General features: G+C 32.8%; 2 protein-coding genes across 2 annotated transcripts; one reads left to right on the top strand and one right to left on the bottom strand.

Annotated features, from left to right (window-relative positions):
• Nucleotides 1–10,379: 10,379 nt before the first annotated feature.
• LOC114376841 (ethylene-overproduction protein 1-like) lies at nucleotides 10,380–14,872 on the top strand. The gene is made up of 4 exons (XM_028335135.1): nucleotides 10,380–13,016; nucleotides 13,230–13,521; nucleotides 13,602–13,911; nucleotides 14,247–14,872. The coding sequence occupies exons 1-4, from the start codon at nucleotides 11,032–11,034 to the stop codon at nucleotides 14,465–14,467; spliced, it is 2,808 nt and encodes a 935-aa protein (XP_028190936.1). The 5' UTR covers nucleotides 10,380–11,031; the 3' UTR covers nucleotides 14,468–14,872.
• An 84-nt stretch (nucleotides 14,873–14,956) lies between these two features.
• On the bottom strand, nucleotides 14,957–22,063 carry LOC114376842 (inactive receptor-like serine/threonine-protein kinase At2g40270). The gene is made up of 10 exons (XM_028335137.1): nucleotides 21,930–22,063; nucleotides 21,672–21,813; nucleotides 20,861–20,999; nucleotides 18,679–18,750; nucleotides 18,437–18,583; nucleotides 18,208–18,348; nucleotides 17,079–17,629; nucleotides 16,703–16,893; nucleotides 16,487–16,619; nucleotides 14,957–16,122 (listed from the first exon to the last, which is right to left on the bottom strand). The coding sequence occupies exons 2-10, from the start codon at nucleotides 21,787–21,789 to the stop codon at nucleotides 15,512–15,514; spliced, it is 2,103 nt and encodes a 700-aa protein (XP_028190938.1). The 5' UTR covers nucleotides 21,790–21,813; nucleotides 21,930–22,063; the 3' UTR covers nucleotides 14,957–15,511.
• Between the last annotated feature and the right edge of the window lie 2,019 nt (nucleotides 22,064–24,082).

Raw genomic sequence — 24,082 nt, 5'->3', positions numbered from 1 at the left:
ATGTTAATTTGTTTTTATAAATATTTTGTGATTTTAAAATTGAAACATTTAGATGACTATTATACTACTAGCATAATTATTTTTGTATTTGCCTTGTGGTTGATGTATATAATAGTGGTTCATGTTTGTAGTTTTCTAAATTTTTATTTATTTAGTGGGTTAACTAATTAGTTCTTTCTAACTAACTGACCATCAGTTGGGTTGGGTGGAAATTTCTAACTTCATGAAAGAATAAACATAATCCGAACTCATTTTTTAGCGGGTTAAGGGCGAATTGGGTTTGGTTGATTGATTTGGCATTCCTAAACAAAAAATATTTTTGTTGTGTATTTTGACAAAATTTTATTGATTTTATTGTGTATTTTGAAAAGATTTGGTGTGATATGCAATGAAATATACTTTCCTTATGCAATTGGATAAGATTTGTCTAGATGCAAAAATGAAACACATTTCTACCAAGGATATTTTTGGTAATCTGTTTTTGATTTTATATAAAATTGGAAGTGAACTTAGCAAAAAGAGGGTGAGAATACCAAAGCCCTATCTGTAATAGTAGCCTCATAATAGGTTTCGGATTTGTTAGGGACCGGGACACATGTTTGTGCGTGTTGTCTTTTTGTCTTATTCTCTCTTTTGTTTTTACCCCAATTGGTTTTGGGGCTATTAGGTGCCTGCTTGGTCATGAGGGTATTGGTGTTCAAGCAACATAAGCGTGTGTATTCTTAATTTAATTTAATTTTAAGAACGCTGTAATTTTAATTCATTAAAAATTAAATAATAATATTTTAAAATGATTTTCAATTTCAAAGTTTATTACTAGTGAGTTTTCTCTTGTCTTATTCTCTCTCGCACTCACGCACTCACTTTTTCTTTGTTTATTTTTTTATTTTTTCTGAATGGGCTTTGGAGACCAATAGCCAATAGATGTATGCTTGTTCACCGCTCACCAGGTAGTTGGTGTTCAAGCAAGATGAGGGGCTTTTTTTTTTAACCATGGTATATCTACAATGACAATTTTTTGTTAGGAACTTGAGTATAGATAAGGTGAGTATTCACCTTTCAATATGATTTATCTCATACACAAAGATCAATCAAGATTCAAATCTGTTTGGTATATTTTCTCTTATTCCCAGATTAAACTTGTGGTAACCTTGTACATTTTTTTAAGTCTAATAATTCATTTTATAGTAATTTTAATTGAACTCTGGTAACATTTTATAAGAGAAAGCAACGTTTATTCTAACATCCATTCATGAGACTTATGCATTCACGCCTTTTCTTTTTAACTTTTATATGATTGTTTTTATGTTTCTTACCATTTTAATTACTTAAATTAAAAATAAAAGGTAAAACAAATTTCCCCTTTGAATTATCTGTTTTGTAATATATATTTTTTTTTATTTACAAATATGTAAATATCACATTGTCAAATTGATTGTTGTTGTTAAGGGGTTTAACTTAGTTAGTTAAACAGAGTGTGTATATTATTGTAAATCTCCTAATACTTTTTTTATTTCTACGGATAAAAAAAATGATTAGTGTTTCCAAACTAATAAAAAAAGATTGATTTGAGGCTAAAGAAAGTAAGAAACTCTTGTTGGCCTTTTTGACATTGAAGCATTTTTTTTGGAAAGAAAGTCATGGCTTGATCTTCTTCATCAAGGTGGTGCTAGCACAACAATTCATTTTATAAAACAGATGTATATGACACGTGAACTTTTTTTTTTCTCTCATGCTCCTATCATTGCTTGTCTATTCATGCTTTAAAAAATGAGTTGCTCCATCAATTGTGTTTTCTTTTTATGAAGAAAGAAGAAATAAAAGCTAAACTTGTTGCACTTTCTAATAAAAGTCTTCTGAATTAGCAAATTTTAAGTTGCCGCAAAGTCATGTTAAATCAACTGTATCATACTATTTGATTCCATACCCGACTTGCATATAGTTTAACATTGATTTCTACCTTACTGCTCCAGTTTCATTATTTCAATGATACTTCTTTCATTTATTAGTTGTTTATCTTATCTCACATACAATATGCTAAAAAAATAAGAAGTGGGATTTCTTAAAAAGAAAAAAAGCAAGAAGAAATGGACGAAAGTAAATGGGAATTGGGAGACAAAATTAAGTTCCTTATATGTTTTAAGTGTCCTTCAATTAAAATTAAAGTCAGATAGAGTTGATTTTCAAGGTGCAATTTCAACATTCAAGAGTTTGGTCTTTGGATCCTTAATTTGCAACTGTCTTGCTTCTCCCGCAAAGATATGCACCTTTTATAACCAATTATAAAATATCCTATTCTAATCTTTTATAACTATATATATAAAATATACAATCTAACGTGAATATCTTTGCAGTAAAACTTCAATTATGATCGAATAACTATGACACTTTTATATATTAAATATTTTATCTACACCTATTATTTTTTTATCTTATTCTTTGAATCATATTAGGGTGAGTTTGTTTAAATATATTTTTAATTTTTCTTTTAATAAAATAAATACTTTTTTAATATATTAGTTTAAATTATTTCTACTTAAAAAAATTATTTTCTATTTATTTTAAGAAATAAATCTTATTTGCTTATTAAAAATGTATTTTTTTATAAAAAAAATTATTTTAAAATTACTTTTTTAAAGTTTAAACACTTCTCTCTCTTTTTTTTTATTTTTTCCTGCGTCCAAAAATTATTTCCCTATATACATCTAACATCTAACTTTAAAAGTACGGTTGCTACCAAACTTTCCCCCCTAAAGCTGGTACATCTAACTTTTGTCAATAAATGAAAACAGAGAAATATCCCATCGGGCCATTAGTACTCCGAAGCAAGCATGACCACATCAGAGGTCTGATGAAATTAATGAATTAATTGAAAGTTCATGTTCATACCAAGAAACTATCACCTGATTGATATCATGCACCCACTTGTGTATAACACGTGATCATGTACTACATTTTCTTAGCAAGACAAGACATATTACGGTTGGATACTCTCTTACAAAAGAAAGAAAAAAAGTGATAATTTGTTAGTTATTACTCTTTAAATTTGGCAGCTTCTGTTCCTGTCCACTGCACAGAGTTTGTTAGGTGCAGTATGTGACATTTTTTATCTTTACATCTATATAAATAAATAAAATATATATAAAAAAATTGATAAACAAATTCATGTCAATAAAAAATTCACAATTACTTTACTATTATTAATTAAAACTTATTAAAAATATATTAGGCTCAAAATAAGGTCGTCAAAATTTATAAAATGTTTTGTTAAATCAGTGAGATAAAATGAAATAGACTAATATCATGCAATTAATATAAACTTATGTCCCAATATCATATCCTATCAGAACATTGTGTCCCGATGTTCTTCAGCATAAGATTCCTTAAAGCGATTCACCTAGTCATGTGTTCCCCCGAACACGAACACAAAGTTCAAGATCATCACAGAATTCAAATACAAATAACACATAGGGAGTGAGTTATCACATTTCTAACTAATGGAGAAAAACAAGATAATTAGATATACATATCATATAAACAAAATAAAACTTACTTAAACATAACTTACGTAATTCCACCACTTTGTCATTCAAAATTCACTTTCTAATCATCAATCACACATTTCAACCATCAATCACAATACACACAAGAATCACACACTCCGATCAAGGCATAATAACACATCAATTTCATAATAAACAATTAGCAAGCGCATGAGACAGTTATGTTAAGACTCAAGCCTATATGCAATGTGGAACCATGTCAGTGAAAAACCACTCTGGGACGCTTAGGAGTACATAACAAGACACACCACACAATGTATATGTTAGGTCACTCTCACTAAGTAAAATCATAGGGAAACCAGTCAGGGTCACAGTGTTTTGTGAGAATGCTCCAACCATATGGAATCAACATAAGCTTAAAGGAGCGCTCAAACCGGGTGACCCCCAAGGCCTACACTCCGAAGAGTCCGTCAGGGCCTCTCCCACCTTATTCAGATCCAACCCCTAAAATTATTTTAGCACACAAACTCTATCTATGAACTGTACAAAACACACGACTCCTCAATTATTCTCAAAATAGTTTTAACTCGTCGCCCTTTAAGGGTCTTAGCATTAATTCGTCGCCCTTAAAGGGAATTAACATTAACTCATTGCCCAAAAAAGGACTTAGCATTAACTCGTCACCCTAAAAGAGACTTATAGTTGTGTTGTAACGACCTGTCTCGTCGCTACGATATCAACACTCTATTATGCGATAATTTCAATTTTTATAAAAAGAACTCCTTTAATTTTGCTTATGAAAGTATCAGTAATTTTGTCACAACATACATTCACCAATCAACACGCCATTACCTAAGTGAATATACATAATTATATAGAAACAGTAACTCGATACACGTCATACACATAACGAAAATTAAAGTTGTTCATAAATATAATTAAAATCCAAGTTTTACATCTTTGATTCAATAAAATAAAACTTGAAAACCAACTAAGGAGGAGTCGATTACAAAACACGACTCTCTCCCAAAATAATGTCGACGTCATCATGTCGGCTCAGTGGTTCCTCACCAGAATCTTACTCCCTTGCACCCTACTGCTGTCATTCTGCTCCCACGAAAAAGGTTCGTGATCATCACAGGTATCAACCACACGATACAAAATTACAAGGGTGAGTTTATTATAAAAAGAACCAATACCAAATCCAAATAACCACAATTAGAAAGAAACATAGGCAAACATTATGAGCTTACACAACATTCATTATTCAACGCTCACATCCAGCAATTATTCATCATTCACATTCAACATTTACTCATCATCCATATTCAACAATTTCTCATCATCCATCCATGGATCCAATCAAGACTACACAGAATGATGCATGCACCTGACTCAACACTTAGATGCAATGTGGTACATACCAACAACAACCATATCTCAATAAATAGCCTAAGTGTGTCCACGCGACACCCCCACTTAGGGAACCATGCAGAGTTCGCTAAGACCACCCGATTATGCCGTAACAGACCCCCTCCCATAGATGATCAGCCTGGGAGCCTAAAGGAGTTCCCTACCAGGTGACAAGCCCCCTCAGTACAAAGTACACTCTGCCACAGTTACTCTACTTCCTATGTCTATGAGCTGTGAACATGGTCGTAAGCAGTGCCAAAGACCATGGACCAATTAAAGGGCCTAAGCATCCCCTCAGAAATACTTAGATTCTTTAATCACGCTAGTCGCCCACGTTTGAGTCATCCAACAAGGTCAGTGCACTTATCCCCCCATGACATACGCTTCATTCGACATATGAATGTGGCCAAAGCTAGTGCCAAAGACAAGGTCAATGCACAGTGCCCCCATGAACATACACAACATCCAACGTATGAACGTGGCCAAAAGCTAGTGCCAAAGACAAGGTTAGTGCACAGTGCCCCCCACGAGCATACACAACATCTAACGTATGAACGTGGCCAAAAGCTAGTGCCAAAGACAAGGTCAGTGCATAGTGCCCCCCACGAACATACACAACATACACATGCCAATGCATATCCAACATCAATCAACATTCCATTTTCACATCATTATTAACATAGACATCACCTCATCTCAATGACGTTTTCAACAAGAACAACAACCTTATTTCATATTCACATAATCATCAACAAATCAACAATAACATCAATTCATGTTGACATGATCTTTATTAACAACGTCATCTCAAATCAATATCATCATAATTATCAATATCACCACATATCAATTAAAATCCTTACTAATGTGCAACAGGGACAGGCAATTATCCCCATAGCTAGGTTCCCTAACCCTAACTATGGTGTTAAAACGGTAAATTTTATAATAAACTTCCCTCATCTATTGTGAGCTACCCGCGGGTTCCTCGTGACGTCACTTAGAGATTTCTTTTTCTTCTCCGCTTGTCGGTTCCACGCAATCCTCTACCATGCCAAAACGAAGGAGACTTAATATGAATTTCAGAAAACAAAGCTAATAACAATGCTCTGGGTCAAACACCCACGTCACTACATAAAAGTGCTGAGAGCATTTCGGGTTTTATAAAGGAACAACATTTGGAAATTCCGACCATGCCAATGTGACCGGGGTTCAGTGTAGGTTACAAAAATAACATGCATTTCATGAAAAGATAATGTTTACAAGGTCTCTTTGCTCTAAGGTTTTTCAAAGGAAGCGTACAACATGCAATGACGGTTCCAAAGTCAGAAAAGATGCAAAGACAAGCTCAAACTAACAAGGAACAAGCATAGAACCATGGTTATTTTGAAGGAAAACGAAAGGTCAGGTTAGGGTTTCGTTCTCTACCAAAACTGCGAGCCAAGTTGGAAGATTCTGCTTCGGTTGAAGGGTTCCTCTCGATGTGGGGTTGCAACAGAGAACAACGGTGGTTTGTGGTGGCTAATGGTGGCTGTGGGTGATGGAGAAAGAGCTTGGGTCGTTGGAAATGGTTTTGGAAGAAAGAAAGAGAAGAAAATGGCGTTTTTCCTAAGCTACTTGGACTACAAGGCTCAAAACGCACAAGTGAGCAGTGCTCTCGGAAACGAAAACGTCACGCACATTCTAGATATCTTGTCAAAGATCCCAATGACCAGATAGTGAACAAGTGTCTTATGAAGCTGCAGACCAAATGTCGAGAAGATCCAATGGTTAACGAAGGCTGAGAAGCATTTTTACCGAGACAGCTTCATGTAGCTTCCTCGAGAAGCTTTCTCAAGAGGCTTCTTTGAGAAGCTAAAGCTTTACTACTAACACCCTTTTAATAACTAAACTCACCTCCTTGAAAATAATTACGGATAAAATAACACAACTAATATAATCAAACATCAAACATAATTATTAATAATATATAAATATATATATCAGGGTGTTACACGTGTGATTGCACAATTCATAATTCATAACTCAATGCACACAACATCTCAATCATGTGCATACTCAGTTTATCACATACACTTGATCTCAATCACAATGGTATAATCTCAATAACAATACTATAATCTTAAAGCAACATGTTATTCCACAATTCATCACATATTTCATTCATAGACACTGCTCATGAATTATACAATACTCACGACCTCACACTCGTGTTTTTCAAACACGTTTAACACATTGCGCTACAATTTAATAATGATTCCTAAATAGGAAACATATAATTTCTCTTTAACACTGCGCATTAACACTGGTCGGGTTATTGTACAATTCACAACTCACAACAGAATTATTGTCACATAAGTGTTAAACTCACACACTTATTTACAACCAAATATCATTCCCATAATTTAACATCTCATAACTCATATACACATCACACAATAATCATATTTGCATGATACAAAACACACACACACACACACACACACACACATATAGTAAATCAAGCTACATTATTTTTAATCAAAATAGTTTTTATAACAATTAATTTAATGTTACATAAAAAGAAATTACCACTAGACATTAACCTTACAACTTTATTTAATATTTTAGTATTACAATAAATATATACACACAACATGTTGATCATCGTCATGGAAAAATATAGAATAAGATAATAATTCATATAAAAAAAGTCATTAAAAATAATACTATTTAGAATATAATTCACATTAATAAAAAGAGCTCAATTTTTTAAGGATTCACACTCAACACAAGAACACATTAATTTCACAACAATTTCTCATTGGGACATCAAGTGGTTCATCAAACATATATAATTCATATATAATTCACAATTATAATTATAAGGATAAAATTAAAATTGCATAAACTCCCCAAAACTCATTCCAATTGATACTCTAAGGATCCGTACACATGTTCTCACTAGTCCCCAATTGTGAATAACTCATCCCTTACCTCTAAGCGGACTCACGTGTCTTCCGAAAGCAGTAGCGGCATCTCTAGCAATTTCGGGTTCCCAAACGTTAGAGAGAATGAGAAGGGATTAAAGCCTCCACTTGTACTGTCTTTGTGCGATTCTTTTATCTTCCTCCATAAATATTATCTCGCAAATTCCAACGACAAAGGTGTTGAGAATTGAGTCTTGAACAACATATCAAAATTTTACGACAATCTAACGGTTAACGAACTTGGGATCGTAGTTTTACCGAGACAGTTTTGGGTTTCTACGGAAAAAGAAAATGCTACGATACAAAGTGTATTTCTTCCAGCTCCGACATTATTTCGAAATTCCCAATGTTGAGAATACTCGGAATTGGGTTACGAACCTGGTGTTTAAATTTCACAATGATCCAACGGTGAATGAGTTTGAAATTGTCGTTTTTCTGAGACAGATTTGGTGGTCAGTGGGAGAAAGAGAGGGTTTTGGAAGGAAAAGGGGAAAATTGAAAATGAGGGAAAAAGGAGGAGGGAAAGAGGAGGCCTCGTCGATGTGAAAAGTGACCTAACATCGTTATTTATACCTAGGGTACTCACATCTTATTATTTACTCTATTTATTTATTTATTTTTATAATTTTATAAAAACAAACTATATTTTATTATCTATCAAATGAATAAATAAAATACACTCTTTATTTTTTCTAAAATCATTATTTTAATTAATAAAATTATTTCTCTTTATTTATTTATTTATAAAAAACCTTATCATTTTATAAAACTTTATTTATTTATAAATAATAATCCTCTTTAATTTAGTTTATGAAAAATGAGATTTTACATGGCCAAACATATGCTAGCTTCAGCAACATTTACTTCAAGTTCATGCTATCAGTATACATTTTTAGAAAATTTTAAACGTACACTTCATATCTAGAGTGAAAAAGAAAGAGATGGAAAAAACTAAAAGAAGATTTTTTTTTTGTAAATACGATAAATGATGTAATAATGAAAAATAAGAGGGAAATAAAATGTAAGAAAAAGCTTAGTGAATGATAATATATAACAATTCTATATAATCTCTCCGTTTAGAATAAAAAGAAATTATAAATTAAAAATAAAAATCCTTCTTGACTCAATTATGGGACTTCGATTAAAACAAGTTTAGTTGTATAATAAAAAAACAATAATATGAAAAAGATGGATAAAACTCACTCCAAATTTACTTTAGATAAAAAAATAAAATACGTAATTGATCAACCAAAAATATCCCTAGATATGCATGCCTAGCCTCTTTAACTCTGCTTTTATCTTCGTAATCTGAACACATGATCTTAAATTTTACCAGTTGTGTCAAAAGCTAAGATTCTCTCACTGGGAGCATTGACCAAGAGATGCTGCAAACAAACAGACTTGAGTTCTGTGTCACAAAAAAATGTTGTGCCATACAGGCTAGGAATTAGCAACTATCAAGATTTGCATAGATTCGAGGAACTATTTTCTTAAAGCCATTTGGGTTATTTTCCACAATTATGTTTTCCTTGTGGGACAGTACTAGAGAAGAACATGCTTCAGTTATGTCACATGGTGTTTGTAGTGATGTGTGATCATTTTTATTGTCATTTATCCTCTTGAGATTAGTATATATTGCCCCTTTGCTTTTGTTTCTTACATGAACTCCAACTTGTGTTGACGTGCAGATATTATTCTTTTGTACATGCATCATATACCTGCATCCAATTATTGCTAGAATCTCTATGCTGAAGAGCCATCATACATAATTATTTTAAGTTATAAAATAAATAAATAAATTTTACAAAAGGGTGTTGCTAAATCTACCATCTTCCTGACCCATGAATAATTAGAAGCCCGAAGACAAACATCATTGGCTTATATGTTCAGATTTGATGTTTTTTTACCACTTTATGTAGACGTGACCAATCACATCCTCGCAAATTCATGCGCCGTGGAGATGTAGTGGAGCATTTTTAATTATTTCATACATAATAATTATATGTTATACATCGTAATTGGATCATATGGATAATAGAATATTGAGGCCCCAAAAGAAAATGCCGTCCCACAATCACCTTATGGCTTTTCTTCCTCTAGAAAAAACAAATGAAGAACCACGAATGAATTGGACATTCAACCAAAATATAGTGATGATCGTCATTAGATTAGAAAATACATAGTAAATCGACTTTGTTGGAGAAAAGAGTAAACACAAGTGAAATTTCATAGTATTATTACTTACTAGTAGTATTATATTATTATTGTCTTTTGGGGATATTTTAAAAAGAAAAATGTGAATACATGTTTGGTGTTGATAAGGCAACCTAACATAAAAATAATATTTGGATTGGTTACACAGCTCACTCCACCTTATGCACTTTGCTTGACATGCAATTCCATCTCAATCCGAATATTTGAATAATAATTTAATTAAGGCCAAAGGTGCGAAGCTAATAAAGAGGAATTCGTTCATCATTAAGGTACGTTTCACTTTGGTGGTCGAACAATTAAATAATCTATGACTCTGTGTCCTACTTTTTTAATACAACAAAAAGAAAAGAAAAAGAAAAATGATCATGGAGCCAGTTGACCAGACTGGCATGCTTGTGTCCCAAATTGGAGTGGTTTCTTCTCAAGGATCTGAAATTGTATACTCATTTCTCTTTCTCTCTCCCTTGTGAAGTCACAAGTGGAGTCAGTTAATGGCACAGGTTGAGCATAGCATAGCAGCTTCACCTGATCACTCCAAGAAATTTAACTTCTAGTTGCTAACTTTGGTTTATTTACACCACAAACCTTTTACTAAAAACACAACATTATTCAAAGCCTGAATTTTCCACTCTTTTTTAGCAAAAAAAGAAGATGCCAAGTTCTGTTTAGGTCATTGGTCTTCATCATCATCCATCCACCATCAACAAGAACAATTCCTTTTTTATCTTCAAGCCTAAAACTCTATAGCCCTCCCTATAACTATATGCCTACACACTCACCTCACTTTTTCTCTCTTTATGTTGCTGCAAGTACAAAATAACAAAATGAAGTTCCTTTACTCAAAGGTTCACACCCCATGTTTATGTTTATTCAAAGTTCAGCCCTTATGCAGAAGGGGTTGAAATCAAAGTACTTATAATTATAATTCATCAGAGATGCGTGGTTTGAAGCTAACTGAACGTTTCAAGAGCACTCAAGTTCATGCTCTCAGTTCTTCTTCATCACAAACAAATGGCAGCAATAGCAGAAAAGCCTCAGTGGCTGCCACCACCAAACCTCACAACAACCTTAACAGAAACAAAACCATGTTACCATCATGGTCAAAAACCAAATCCAGAACTACCAACAACAAAAACTCGACCTCATCATTAGCAAACCTTGCTCCTCTTCGCCTCCCTTCGACCGACACCATTGAACCATCCATAGAACCTCACCTTAAGCCCATCAACCTTGTGGAGACCTTATCAGAACTCTATCATCGGTTGGAGTGTTGTTCACAGTCCAACAAAGCCTTAATGTGTGTGGAACAGTACTCTCTCTTGCGTGGCCTTGGTGATCAGAAAATACTCAGAAGATGTCTCAGGACAGCATGTCAAAATGCCGAGGATGTGCTCTCCAAGGTTGTGTTGTCTGCGTGGTTGAGGTTTGAGAGGAGGGATGATGAGCTTGTTGGTGTGTGTTCAATGGATTGTGGTGGTTTTGTTCTTGAGTGTCCAAAGAAGAATTTGGAACATGGGTTGAGTCCTTGTTCAGTTAGTGATCACTGCCAGTGTCAGAAAGAGCCAAATCAGAAAACCTGCACTGAGACTGAGAGTGTGTGTTTGTTAGATGAGGAAAGTGACATTTTGTTCTGTGTTGGGAGTGAAGAAATCAGTTGTGTTAGGTGCAGGATAGCTTCACTTTCAGACCCTTTTAATGCTATGCTCTATGGTGGCTTTGCTGAATCCAAAATCAACAAGATTGATTTCTCAGGAAATGGGATATGTCCAAAGGGGATGAGGGCAGTGGAGTTTTACAGCAGGAACAAAAGATTGGACCTTTTCTGTCCAATGACTGTTTTGGAGCTTCTGTCCTTTGCCAATAGGTTTTGTTGTGAGGATATGAAATCTGCTTGTGATGCACATTTGGCTTCAATTGTTGTGAACGTTGAAGATGCATTGGTGCTTATTGAGTATGGATTGGAAGAGAGAGCCACACTTCTTGTAGGGGCTTGCTTACAAGTGTTGCTTAGGGAGCTTCCAAATTCTCTGTACAATCCAAAGGTGGCAAAAATATTCTGTAGTTTTGAGGTAAAGGAAAGGTTGGCCAATGTGGGGTGTGCTTCTTTCTTATTGTACTACTTTTTGAGTCAGGTGGCAATTGAGGAAAACATGGTATCTAAAACCACAATGATGTTGGTGGAGAGAATGGGGGAGTGCGCTACAGAAAGATGGCAGAAGGCACTAGCATTCCATCAATTGGGGTGTGTGCTTCTTGAAAGGAATGAATACGTAGAAGCTCAACATTGTTTTGAGGCAGCACTTGAGGAAGGTCATGTTTATTCTTTGGCTGGTGTGGCCAGAACTAAGCACAAGCAGGGTCAGCCATATTCAGCCTATAAGTTAATTAGTTCTCTCATATTTGAGTATAAACCAGAAGGGTGGATGTATCAGGAGCGTGCACTGTACAACATGGGAAAGGAAAAGAGTTTTGATTTGGATGTTGCAACTGAATTGGATCCCTCCCTTTCATTTCCATATAAGTATAGAGCACTGGCAAAAGTGGAAGAGAAGCAGATAAAGGAAGGGATTATAGAGTTAGATAGGTTTATTGGATTCAAACCCTCCCCTGATTGCTTAGAATTGAGAGCTTGGTTGTATGTTGCACTTGAGGACTATGACAGTGCAATGAGAGATATTAGGGCACTGCTAACCATTGAACCAAATTACATAACTTCACATGGGAAGATCAAAGGGGAATACTTGCTCCAACTTCTAAACTGTGAAGTTCAGCAGAAGTGTCAGGCTGATTGCTGGATGCAGTTATACCAACAATGGTCGTGTGTTGATGATATTGGTTCTTTGGCTATTATACATCAGATGTTAGAGAATGAGCCTGGAAAGAGTGTGCTAGAGTTTCGTCAGTCTCTACTCCTATTGAGGTTAGTATATCTACAACTCAACTAAAAATATCTCCTCTTTAACTTTCAATTCTCACTGTGTTTATTGTCACATTGTCAAGGATCCTTAGGATTTGAGTATGAATGTTTGACAATGACCAGCTTGTTACACTTACAATGTAGCTATTTTATGTATTCAAATTTAGTTCTGTTTTACAATGTCATGATAATTCCTCACATTTGTGAAATTCACAGATTAAACTATCAAAAGGCTGCAATGCGCAGTTTGCGGTTGGCCAGAAACCATTCCAGCCCAATGCAAGAGAGGCTAATTTATGAAGGATGGATCCTATATGACACTGGCTATCGTGAAGAAGCAGTGGCACGGGCTGACAGATCCATTGCGATTCAGAGATCATTTGAAGCTTTTTTTCTAAAAGCATATGTGTTGGCAGATACCACTCTGGATCCTGAATCTTCTTCCTATGTTATTCAGCTTCTAAAAGAAGCACTTAAATGTCCTTCAGATGGTCTTCGAAAAGGACAGGTCAGTGTGATCTCTGATCCTTATTGCTAGTGAATTAAGTGTTTTGCAGTTATTTGATTGTCTTGTGCAATATTTTGCAGGCATTGAATAACTTAGGGAGTATTTATGTGGATTGTGGTAAGCTAGAGCTTGCAAAAGAATGCTACAAGAATGCTCTTGCAATTAGGCACACAAGAGCTCATCAAGGTCTAGCACGCGTTTATCATCAGAAAAATCAAAGAAAAGCTGCATATGATGAGATGACCAAGCTAATTGAGAAGGCAGAGAGCAATGCCTCAGCATATGAGAAAAGATCAGAATACTGTGATCGTGAGATGGCAAAGGCTGATCTTGATGTTGCAACTCAACTTGATCCTTTAAGGACCTATCCATATAGATACAGGGCAGCGGGTACTTTCCCTTATTGCTCACTCTCTTATCTTCCATTTGTGTATATTAATTAACCTTATATTCAATTTAACCATCTGTAGTTAGATCACCACTTAACAAGTTTGGTATCAGCATTAAAATTAATTAAATAGTAGTTTATAGGATCTGAGTTCCTAAGGTACAGTTATTTATTTTATCCATTGTCCTTGCTTTGGTATTTCAAAATCCATTACAAAGTTTCAATTCGTAATTTTAAGTGTCTTTGTATTTACCAAGTAGTAAATATAGGAGGTAGAAATTTCGGTTTCTTCCATTTTCCAACCTTATATTTTTCAAAACCTTACATGTATGACCAGTGATGATGGATGAGCAAAAGGAAACTGAAGCAGTGGAAGAACTCACTAAGGCCATAAAGTTCAAGCCTGACCTGCAGATGCTTCATCTAAGAGCAGCATTTTATGAGTCAACGGGGGACCTATCATCTGCTCTTCAAGATTGTCAGGCGGCTCTTTGCTTAGACCCGAACCATACAGGCACACTTGATGTATATCGAAGGATACAAAAATTGAACTTCTAATCTTAAAGTACATGTGCATTTGAAAGATAGAATGTGGAGATCTTGGTTGGACAATGGGGAGTTCCCAAATGACTGAGTTTTTACCTCAGAAATCTGACAACAATCATTTAAGAACAAAGGTCGAATGAGATGGAGAATATGTATTGTGGAAACAAAACCAAGAAGCAATACTTTTTGGATGATTGAAGAAAAAGGTGGATAGAAGAGATTAATTTATGTGTTATATTATCAAACAGGGAGGATGATTCAGGTGTAAAGCATAAGAAATACAGAATAGTAACTCCATTGATTTGATATGTATTCTCGTGAGCCATATTTATGGAATTTGTCTCACATTATTTAAACATCCTCTTGTACAGTTACAAGGTTATAAAGAGATTCATACCACTTGTTTCCTACAATTTATATTTCATTTTCCTGACTTTTTTGACAAATAAGGAAGAAAGCACAAATAATCACTTTTTCCTTCTTTGAAAGTAGTGGACCTTGCAACTAGAAATTCACATGTCCGTTTTGGAAAGAACATGACACACCAAGTGGGTGAGTGTAGACTATAGATTCCACTGAAACCATCTTCTTGGTTTGTTGCTGTTCTTGGTCCATAGTATTTAGACCTTAGTACATCTAGTACATTAAAAAATACCCTATGGAAAAGGTGAGAGGATATTTTAGAGAAAAAGAACACCTTGATGTCTTGTATTTGTCTTCATATCACAAAAAAATTGGGACTTGTTTCTTTCTCATCACAAAACTAACCTATCATAACCATTTTTCTTTCCCATGGCCATTTCCACACTAAAGAAAAGCAAAATTCATTTATAAAAGCACAAAAAACAAATTCATTCCTCAACTATTTACAAAATTAAATTGCTCTACTAAGACAACAGTTGTTTCTTCCATCCATCCTACTTCTGTTAGCTTAAAAAAAAGAAGAATCTAAAGCATAACTAAGAAGAATTTTTTTAAAAAAAAATGGCATCAAACTCCAAATTCAGAGTAGTTGCTCAGATTATTATCCCAAAAGATAGATTTTTTCACATGGAGTCATGGTTTAACCTCTGAACTTAAGTCACTGGGCATGATTTCTATTTCTGCCCACCAAAGAGGAGATGCTTTCGGAGTTGCTCCGTCCGGCCCCATGGCAGTGATTTCCTTCAACTTAGCAGTAACCTCTCTCATAGTAGGCCTTTTTTCAGGATCTTGATGTACACAGCTGTTGATCACTTCTTCCCATTTCTCAATTTCATTTGCTTGCAAAGAGTTGAGGCTTGTGTCCACCAAGTCTTTCAATGGTTGCCCCTTCATATATTCCGCTGCCCAATCTTCAAATAAGCCATTCTCCATAGCAAAGGGAATTCTTCCAGTAATCAATTCAAACAATAGTACTCCAAAGCTGTAAACATTGGCCTTTATATATGCTGAAGCTGTTTCCAACAGCTGTGGAGCTTCAGAGCCCTTCTTTGTGGAGACTATATCAGTCCACAAACTAAGGTCTGATAATTTAGCAGCATAGTCTTCAGTCAGGTACATAGAGGAAGATAGTATGTTTCTGTAGGCAATGGGTGGTGTCAGTTGATGCAAGTGCTCCAGACAATAGGCTATTCCCACAGCGATCCTCATTCTCATTCCCCAGTCTAGTTGTTCTGCTTCTCTAACTGCAAGACGTACATGAATGTTGTCAACACAAAACACTAATTGCCAAGAAAAATATTTTCAGCTACGTTTCTACAACATTCTATTGTGCTGAAGTCTCACCTCTTTGCTTAGTAAGAAATGGTTGATATCATATTATGAAACTGCTAAACCATTCAGTTAAAGATGTAAAGCAAAGGCGTAATAGTAGTTTTGCACACACACTTGGGAAATTGCTTATCAAAGCCATGTTGATAACTTTTGTTAAAGTATCAAGTAACATGAGAAGGATACACCAAGAAAACTGCATTTTAGGCTGCAATGATTCTTAAAGAACATGCGTGTGATGCAATCTTGCAAGTGAATTTTGAACAAAACAGCACTTACTGTGTAGATGCTCAAATAGCGTTCCATTTGGAGCATACTCAAAAACCATCATCCTTGTGAATGGCTTATTCTCTTCACAATATCCAATAAGATTCACAAAATTCTTGTGGTTCACTCTTGACAACATCTCTATCTGGAATAATGAAAAGGAAAAAGCTTAGAACAAAAACCAGATCGTAAACAGTGGTGCATTTTCTACATTTGTTGTCTGCGTACCTTCTTTCGGAACTGAGTTTCCATCTTTTTGGACCAGTCTTGGGATGAAGTCACTGCAGAGGATGCTACAGCAATCTCAACTCCACTGGAGAGAGTCCCCTTATAAATAGTCCCCTCAGGTAGTGAGCCAATAATATTGCTGAAATCTTCGCAAGCGACTTCAAGTTCTGTTCGCTTCAGACTCGGAACACCTAAATCATACATGTCCAATGAGTATGCAAATTTCTAATAAAGAACCACTTGTAAAAGATGGAAAGACTAGAACATAAACTTTATTCTAGGTAGTTAATTAATAATTTAATATGCATTTTGCAGTTTGAAATCTATAGCTGAGCATGTCAATGATGTAAACAATGTAAATATGAGCATTAATTACCTGATACAAATGCTTTCTGCAGCTGGCCACTCAACCCTGTGGCCCAAGGTTTTACAGTTACAACCTTATTACTTCTGAAGCAAGCAAAAACAATGGCAGAAACCAAAATCAAGAAGGAGAAGCCCCCAACTGTAGACCAAATAATCACAGTATGTTGCTTTGTATTTGAACTGTATGCATTCCCTTGGTTTGAAGATGAAGCAGGAGAAGGCATTGAACCCCAATTGGACTGTGGTGGTGTGAACACAACCATTGGTGGATTTGCTGGAGGTGATAAGTCTGGAGTTGGTGCTACCTCAGGTGAAGGTGAGGGTGAGAGAATGAAAAAGAAAGTGGAGAGAGATGGAGATGGTGAATGGGAAATTTCTGGAGATGATATTGGTGAATCTGAGGGACTCTCGGATGATGAGAAAGGCTCAAGAACTGGTGATAGTGTAGAGGGAAATGGTGATGGTGAAAGAGTTTCTTTTTCATCATCACCTCTCTTAGAACGATTTGCTGCTTGGAGAAGTTTCCTTCTGGATGCTATATCCCCATGTTGACCAATGTGCCTGTCACAAGCAGGCAATTTTAAACATAATCTGATGTATCAAGTTTTATTTTTTTCATTGAGAAATGTTAATTTGTTAGTTTTGTTTGAAATGCCACTTGGAGGGATTCAATCCCGCGACCTCTCCCCCTGGCTTCTCCCTTCATCGTTCCCTAAATACTAGGCCAACCTTAGGTCAAGTACCCCACAGTTAATGAAGACACTTAAGCATCACTATTATGGACTATAGGAAAAAAAAATCATATATAAATTATTGTTGTGGATAGAAGCTATGTAAAGCAAAAGAAAAATTTAATTTGCCCATTGACATAGGACATCTCAAGCGTAAGGTTTGCAGAATTAGACATATACTAGTGGTCCAATAATATCCAAATAACCAGTAAACTACTAGACCTAACAATGTTTACTATGACAAACTCTCATACTATATTAGAATTTGAGTTTAAGACTAACTCAATCTCAAAAACTATTTATAAGGTAAAATTGTCATCAACTTATCATATATACTATTTTAGTTATAATTGTTAGTGGACGTGGAATCTCCAACATCTTTTGATAGATGAATGATTGTTTGCTTACCAGTTATTAGTTATGCTAGCACATGCTTCTCTAGTGGTGGCACCAGTTAGTTGTTCTTCATCTACATGCAATTCAGAAAATGTCTTGAGCTCATAAACTTCTGGAGTTAAGCTAGCAAGATTGTCATTGTTGTCCAATAAACTGAAATACAAATTTGATTATTAATCAACAAAAGTTCAGAAAAGAAATGAATATAAAATATAGTTTTTGCATGAATGTTTCAACTTACAGGGTAGTCAGGGATGGATAACTTGCAAGGTCATGAAATGGAAATTGCCCACTAAAGTTGTTAAATCCTAAGTCAAGAACTTCCAGGTCCTCTAATTGTAGTATCTCCTTAGGGATGTCTCCGTAGAAATAATTGTTACGGAAAATGCTGCAGAATGATTACAAAGATTGTTGAAAGTTTCCGAATAAAATTCGTCATAACTCATATCAATTATGGCAACAGTGGCATGTACATGTTCTTACATTGATTTAACGTGAACCAGCTTCCCAATTTCAGGTGCTAGTGTTCCATGGAGACATAGATCTTTCAAGTTCCTGCGAGAAGAACAACTCTTAATTCATGTACATGTTTGTATATTGAATAAACAATGTTCAATGGAAACTTCAGGCAATTAATTAACAACGTACTCTACTGGCAAGATGTTATGTTAGCATAGTTCATTCAACTTTCCAAAAGCAGACTTACAGAGATTAGAAGCAAAACAAGTACAGTTAACATGTAAGAAATTTATAATCGCAAACAAAAATGAAATAAATAACTCTTTGAAGGATCTATAAATATTTTATGAACTGTGGCGTATGTACCTTGCAAAGACATGGGCTATATATTTCTGGGCATTTGGCCCCATTATATTTTTTTAAAAATAAAAAAAGAAAAACACTAAAAATTGTAGGCTATATTTCAATTGTGAACTGAATTTTAATTTACTTAAATTTGGATTGTCAAACTTATAGAAAGTGAATTTTGAGTCTAACTTAATTATGTTTTTAATTAAAGTGAAGATTACACTCATTTATATATCATTATGTAGAACACAATCATGCAACATTAATTCCGCTTGGTGCATGTCTTGTCAATAAATATTTTAAATATACTTAATAATTAATCAGAGTCGAATTGGAATGGTACCCAGCTAATAATTTGAATAATTTTTTAATACGTTCCTTTTTTCTTTGCTATATATTCTATACTTTTAATCCAATTGTTTCACTGTTTTTTATATTATTATAATTTTTTAATTTGTATATTATCCTTTATTTATCTTACTAAAAAAATGCAACGGTTTTTTCTATTGATAAAAATGTAATGTTTTTGTCATGAATATGCACCTTGTATCCAGGTAAATGTAACAAATAAAATATTTCTGACTTTTTATTTTTGGAGCGAAGCTGTAGTATGTATATTTGAAAATAAAAGCAAACACTAAATTTTACATTAACATAAACCTAAAAAATAATTAACATAACCAATAATATCCTTGACTGGAACACCGACAAAGAAAGTATTCCATGAACAATATTAAAACAGGATTTATAAAAAAATTGTCTCCTCTAAGTTTAGAATATATTTTTAAGAGGTGTATTTAATAAAAAAGGAAAAAGAAATAAAAGATAAAGATAATTATATACCATCTTTGTATTCTTTATTATATTCAAACAATAGAATTTTCCAATAATAAATTGCTGCTAAACATATATAGATATATACAATTTTGTATATTTTATTATATTCAAATAATATATATAATGTTTCCAATAACAAAATGCTACCAGATATTAAACCCATTATTGGACCCACAGAATTGGAGGATTTGCTCATGCTTCTTGCTTTTTAAAAGTCCTTAAAGTAAGGTGATTTTTTTTATATATATAAAATAAGTTTACATATAAACACTACAAACAATCCTAAATTAACCATGTTGAGACATGGGCCGAAATACTCTAAAATTGTAGGTTGACTGACATAAAAAGACTTAAATCAACTTCATATTTTTTTTCATAATTTTTTCTATAAAAATGAAATAATTAGTGTATATATTTATAATGTTATTCAACCCCAAACTGTCATGTATGTTATTTTTATTATTTTTTACTATAGTTGCTTTAAAAGCCATGGTATCATAATTTTTTATTAGCTGACAATATAAAAACAAAAATAGACATTTCATGAAAATTAAATTCAAATTCTCTGTCGTTGTTGAATTTAAAAACATGATAAATGAAATACAAAAAAAAATATCAGTAGAAATACAAAAGACAAAGAGAAACAAGACTACAATTTCATGTTGCAAGAGATACTAAGAGCATAAGCCAAAAAATACACGGAATTTAAAATAAGTTCACGATCTTAACAAAAATAAACAATTACAGTACTTCTCTAAACCTTAAGTTGAACTAAAGACAATATTTAAATTCCTTAAATGTTTTTAATACTATTTTCCAATTAACATTAGAGTTTTATTAAGTTATAAAAAATAAAACCTTAATTTAATTAGAGACAAATAACAAAAGCACCTAAAAAGTAGTGTGACTAAGACTTATACATGAATCTTGTAGATGAATAGAGTTTGGAAGCGGTGAAAAGCAATATGATATAAGGAGAATTAACGTGAAAAAAGAAGAGGAAAAGTAAGAGGTTGCTTACAAGGATACAACATTGCCGTGGGAGCACTCAACTCCGAACCAGGAACAGGGATCAATCTCTCCCTCTTTGCTATTCCAACTTGATAAACCACCCAATCGATCTATCACCACCCTCTCCCTCATCTTTTGTAGAGCCAACCCTGCAATTCCCAAATCACAACCACACCTTAATTATGAGTTTACTTTTCCTCAATTTCAACTAAAGCAGATCTAGAAAACTAAAAAGCTAGCCGTTTATGTTGTTACTATCTAATCCAAATTAAAATTTTATAGCTATGTACTATATAACAATGTTAGGTAAACTAATTAGAAATCACATCACATATAACTTTTAAGATTAATACAGTTTTTATAAAAGTTAACAAATTTTCTAATGAGTAATATATATTTCATCTCTTCAACACATTATCAACACTTCTAAATCATTTATCTCAATTTCTATACATTTTCTTATCACGCTATATTGTTTATCATTCTTATATTTTTTTTTATTTCTTATGCTTAATAGATGTTAAATGATATTAAGGGTGTATAATTTTTTTTAATTGATTAATAATGTAGAAACTCTTTATACTGTTTTATTTAACTCTTAACTCACACCAATCTTTAGTATAAATCTTATTGTAATGCAAATTATCAAAGTCAAATTTATTTTTAACAAAAAAATAATATAATAAACTGAATCTAATTTTTATCATCATCTAAAAAACCCATCTCATAAATCTATGAAACAACCTCAAAAAAACAAACACGTGCAAAAACCAACAACAACAACGTTAATAATAATAATGATCATTAAGACTTAGTGTCACCTTCATTGTTGAGAGTCGTACACCAAATAGGTTGCATGCTGAAGGGGGACAGAGACACAACCGCCACAAACACGCGGAAGAGCTTCAACCAAGTGATGAATCTCCACCGTTCTTCCATTGTGAGATGATATAACAAGAAATTCTGAAACAACATATATGATCTTTTAAGTCTATACTTAATTATATAAAAGAGATATATAGAGGGGATGGAAAGAGAAAGTGGTGGAGAACAAAATGATTGGAGAAGATAAAACTCACCTTCACCGACACAAAATGCGTTTCGATGATGGAGTTAACAAAATGATGAAAAATGGAGGAAATGGGGAATGTTTGGGGGGAAAGAGAGACAGAGTCCGATAAAACGGCTTTTTCTTCTTTTTTTTCCCTTATTTTTTTGAGTTAATTAGTGTTTTGCTTTTTGCGGCGAACAAGTAGTGTGTGACGGCACGGTGGATTTGTTCACCGTTTCAGAGTTGGATTATGTCATGAATGGAGGAGTTGGATAAGTCGTAAACGCATCTATTCTACCTTTGTCCTCACCTCGTATATATACATACATGTGTTTTTTTTATGTTTTTTTTTTATCTCAAGGTTTCCACAAATTTGGGTCGTTTGAGTTGGTAATGAAAATACTTTTCAATTCAAGAGTAGTTTAGAGGAGAAAAATATAAGAATTTTTTTTGAATTAAAATAAAATACAAAAAAGATGTGAGTCTCACATAATATAATATAATTTTTTTTTTATATATTATTTCCCTCCTTTGAAACCAAACGACACAGCCTTAAAGTTGAGCAGTTCTCCCAAGAGTTTAGCCGTATATATAATATTTTTTTTCTTTTTATAAATGCATTTGGCCGTATTTTTAATGTTTTTAACAAGTGTCGATGTCCCTAGGCATACATTATAAAATTGATATGTACGATTGCCAATGAATTTTTCAACAGCCTACACCCTTCAGAAGAAGAAAGAAAGAAAAGTATTATATACAATAAGTAATACTCCATATAATAGTAAAAAATAACTAATGCTAAGAAAGATTGCTCACTTTACTGCTAGAAGAGTCAACCTAATTGGAATCAAAAGATTTTAAGCAATCGACTTAGTTGATTAATTACAAAACAGGTATAAGTTTGATGTCCAGCCATGCATTTTACTTCTTTTTTTTCTCTCCATTTTCCGTTTTTTTGCGCCTCTTATAAAACGAGTCTCCCTTATAAAAGATCATATATATATATATATATATATATATATATATATATATATATATATATATATATATATATATATATATATTCATATATATATTCAATTCTAATATATCATATTTGCTTGAATACGTATAACAAAAAAATTATTAAATAGATCATTTTTAACTTATGGTAATATATTAAATATTTTTTATTTATTACTTCAATTCATTTTTCACTATTAATTTTATTAATAAATTTTTGAATTTTTAATTTGAACATCCAAATTTGTAATTATTTTATAAAAGAAAATAATTTATACAAATATTAAATTGTAAAATAAATATTTTATAAAATAAAATAAAATATACTCTAATATAATATAAATAATCATTAATTTAATCTATTTGTATAGTTGTATTCTTTCAATCTCATTCTTGTAAGTTTCAATAAAAAAATATTCAAATAATATCTTTAATTTAATTTATGTGTATTTAATAAATAAAATTTTAGTTTATTTATAAATATATGTAACATTAAGAGGTTTGATAAAAAAAATGTTGCATAGGATAAATAAATGTATTATTTAAACTTAAAATTTAAAATAGGTTAAATTATTTTATTAAAATAATTATTTTTTAACAGAACAACATATATAAAAGTAATGATGAAATTTGACAGTGAAAAGTTAATTAAGCTAAATTTTGTAGCCTCTAAAAAACAATATAAAATTCGTAGATATTTAGGTTAACTTAACTATCAAGATTTAAAAATAAATTTTAATAATATATTACATAGAAAATGTAAACAAGTAAAATAGATTGGGAAATAAAATTAAATTGACTTTATTCAAATTGAAAATCATGTAAGAGTATGGAAAAAAATTAATTTTGAACATTTCATCTTAAATTGATGGAAAATATTATATGTCAATAAATATATAATGATTTAAATGCATATGAGGCAAAAGGTATTTGTAAATATCATTACCAATTTTTATTACTGTATAAGTCATGTTATAATTATATTTTAAATGAGTCTTTTTGTTATAATTTATAACATATTTACTAAATTTTTCTTAAGAAAATATTTTATTTCAAATAGTTTTTTATATATAAATTGTTCTCAATTCCCAATTAAGTTATGTAAAACATTTACGGATTCAGACCAATATAATTAAAAATATTCAGTGTTTGAATTATTGTTTGTTTGAAGTTTTAAAA

Source organism: Glycine soja, chromosome 11, assembly GCF_004193775.1.
Source record: "Glycine soja cultivar W05 chromosome 11, ASM419377v2, whole genome shotgun sequence".
NCBI classification, from domain to species: Eukaryota; Viridiplantae; Streptophyta; class Magnoliopsida; order Fabales; family Fabaceae; genus Glycine; species Glycine soja.
The sequence above is the reverse complement of the archived record's forward strand: the minus strand, read 5'-3'. Positions and strand labels throughout refer to the sequence as shown.